The following is a 1,560-nucleotide window of genomic DNA, read 5'->3' on the forward strand; positions in this document are numbered from 1 at the left end:
TTTCCCTCCCCCTCCCATTGGCCTGGTGGCTGGGGAAGGGGGCATCCTGGGCCATGGCCGCTGCAGTGCCCCGCCCTCACCGTCTGTCCACTGTGTCGTAGCTTCGACAAGAAGGGGGATGTACACTACCTGATCAAGTGGAAGGACCTGTCCTACGACCAGTGCACCTGGGAGATCGATGACATCGACATCCCCTGCTACGACAGCTTGAAGCAAGCCTACTGGGGCCACAGGTGGGCCGCTGGCCGGGCCCCGCCCCGGGCTCCCGCTCCTGCGGCCTGAGCTCCGCTCACTGGCACCCCGCCCTCTTCCCAGGGAGCTGATGCTGGGGGAGGACGCCCGGCTGCCCAAGAGGCTGGTCAAGAAGGGCAAGAAGCTGAAGGACGACAAGCAGGAGAGGCCGCCGGACACGCCCATCGTGGATGTGAGCGGGGACGGCAGCAGGGGGGTCGCCAGGGCCTCGCCCATGCAGTAGGGGAATGCCACCGCCTGCGGTTCAGACCACTCATGCCAGGCATCCCCTGTGTTCTAGGGCCCCACCTCACACAGAGGGGCAGCTGTGGGGGGACTGGGGCCTTGGCTTCCTGTGCAAGTTGCAGTGTGGGTTCCCTGTGCACAAATTGGGGGCCACTGGCTCCTCTTAGCTCATGGGCTTCCATTACTTTAGATGGGCTAATGGCAAGCGTTTAAATAAAGAAGCGCGTCTAACTTCAGGGGCGTCACAGCCAATTACACACCAGTCTCACCTGTTCACGGGGAGAACCCCCCTTCCCTGGGGGATTGTGCTCAACAGGAAGGGGGCGGCGGTCTTGTGTTCATTTGGCAAACCTCTCTGGGGTGTCTGCCAGCACCTGGCCCTGGGGGGCCAGGGCCCTGACCTGTTTCAAGAACTGCCCACCCCCCATGGGCCACTGGCGTGTCCACCTGGGACTGGGGTGCCAGGGAAGGTGACGGGGTCTGGCACATCAGGAGGACCCCTTGGGGCAGGAGGCCTTGAACTGAGGGTAAAGGAAGCCGGGAGGGTGGAGTCTGGATCCTGAAGAGTCTGGGCGGGCATCAAGCAGGACTGGACACCCACCGTGTCCCAGGCACCGTATGGGGCTGGGAGGACGCAGTATTGAGCAGGACAATGTAGTGGCCACACCGGTGCTCAGGGTCAGATAACCTAACAGTGGGGAAACTGAACCGAGGGGAGGTAGGGGCGGCCACGGTGGGACACAGGTGGGAGAGAGAGAGGGCTCTTGGAGGAGGCATTTCGGCTGAGACCTGAGGGAGGACGGAGTTAGCAGCAGTGAGAGGAGTGGGAACTGTGTGCCAATGGGAGGGGGGGCTCTGGTGGCCCAGGATGCAGGGTGTCTGACCCTCTGCCTTCCCACAGCCCACGGTCAAGTTCGACAAGCAGCCGTGGTACATCGACTCCACGGGGGGCACGCTGCACCCATACCAGCTGGAAGGCCTCAACTGGCTGCGCTTCTCCTGGGCCCAGGGCACTGACACCATCCTGGCCGATGAGATGGGTCTGGGCAAGACGGTGCAGACCATCGTCTTCCTCTACTCCCT

The 1,560-nt window shown here is 63.1% G+C and overlaps 1 protein-coding gene across 1 annotated transcript in view; it reads left to right on the top strand.

Moving 5' to 3' along the window:
* Nucleotides 1–1,560, top strand: part of CHD5 (chromodomain helicase DNA binding protein 5) — a gene marked incomplete at its 5' end in the record, with an annotated part of 98,893 nt that overhangs the window by 37,325 nt on the left and 60,008 nt on the right. Inside the window, 3 exon segments of the mRNA XM_015565951.1 lie at nt 102–233; nt 316–424; nt 1,379–1,560. The exon segment at nt 1,379–1,560 is cut by the window's right edge and continues 5 nt beyond it. Of these exon segments, the coding sequence (XP_015421437.1) occupies nt 102–233; nt 316–424; nt 1,379–1,560 (423 nt within the window).

Source organism: Myotis davidii, unplaced genomic scaffold (assembly GCF_000327345.1).
Source record: "Myotis davidii unplaced genomic scaffold, ASM32734v1 scaffold299, whole genome shotgun sequence".
NCBI lineage: Eukaryota > Metazoa > Chordata > Mammalia > Chiroptera > Vespertilionidae > Myotis > Myotis davidii.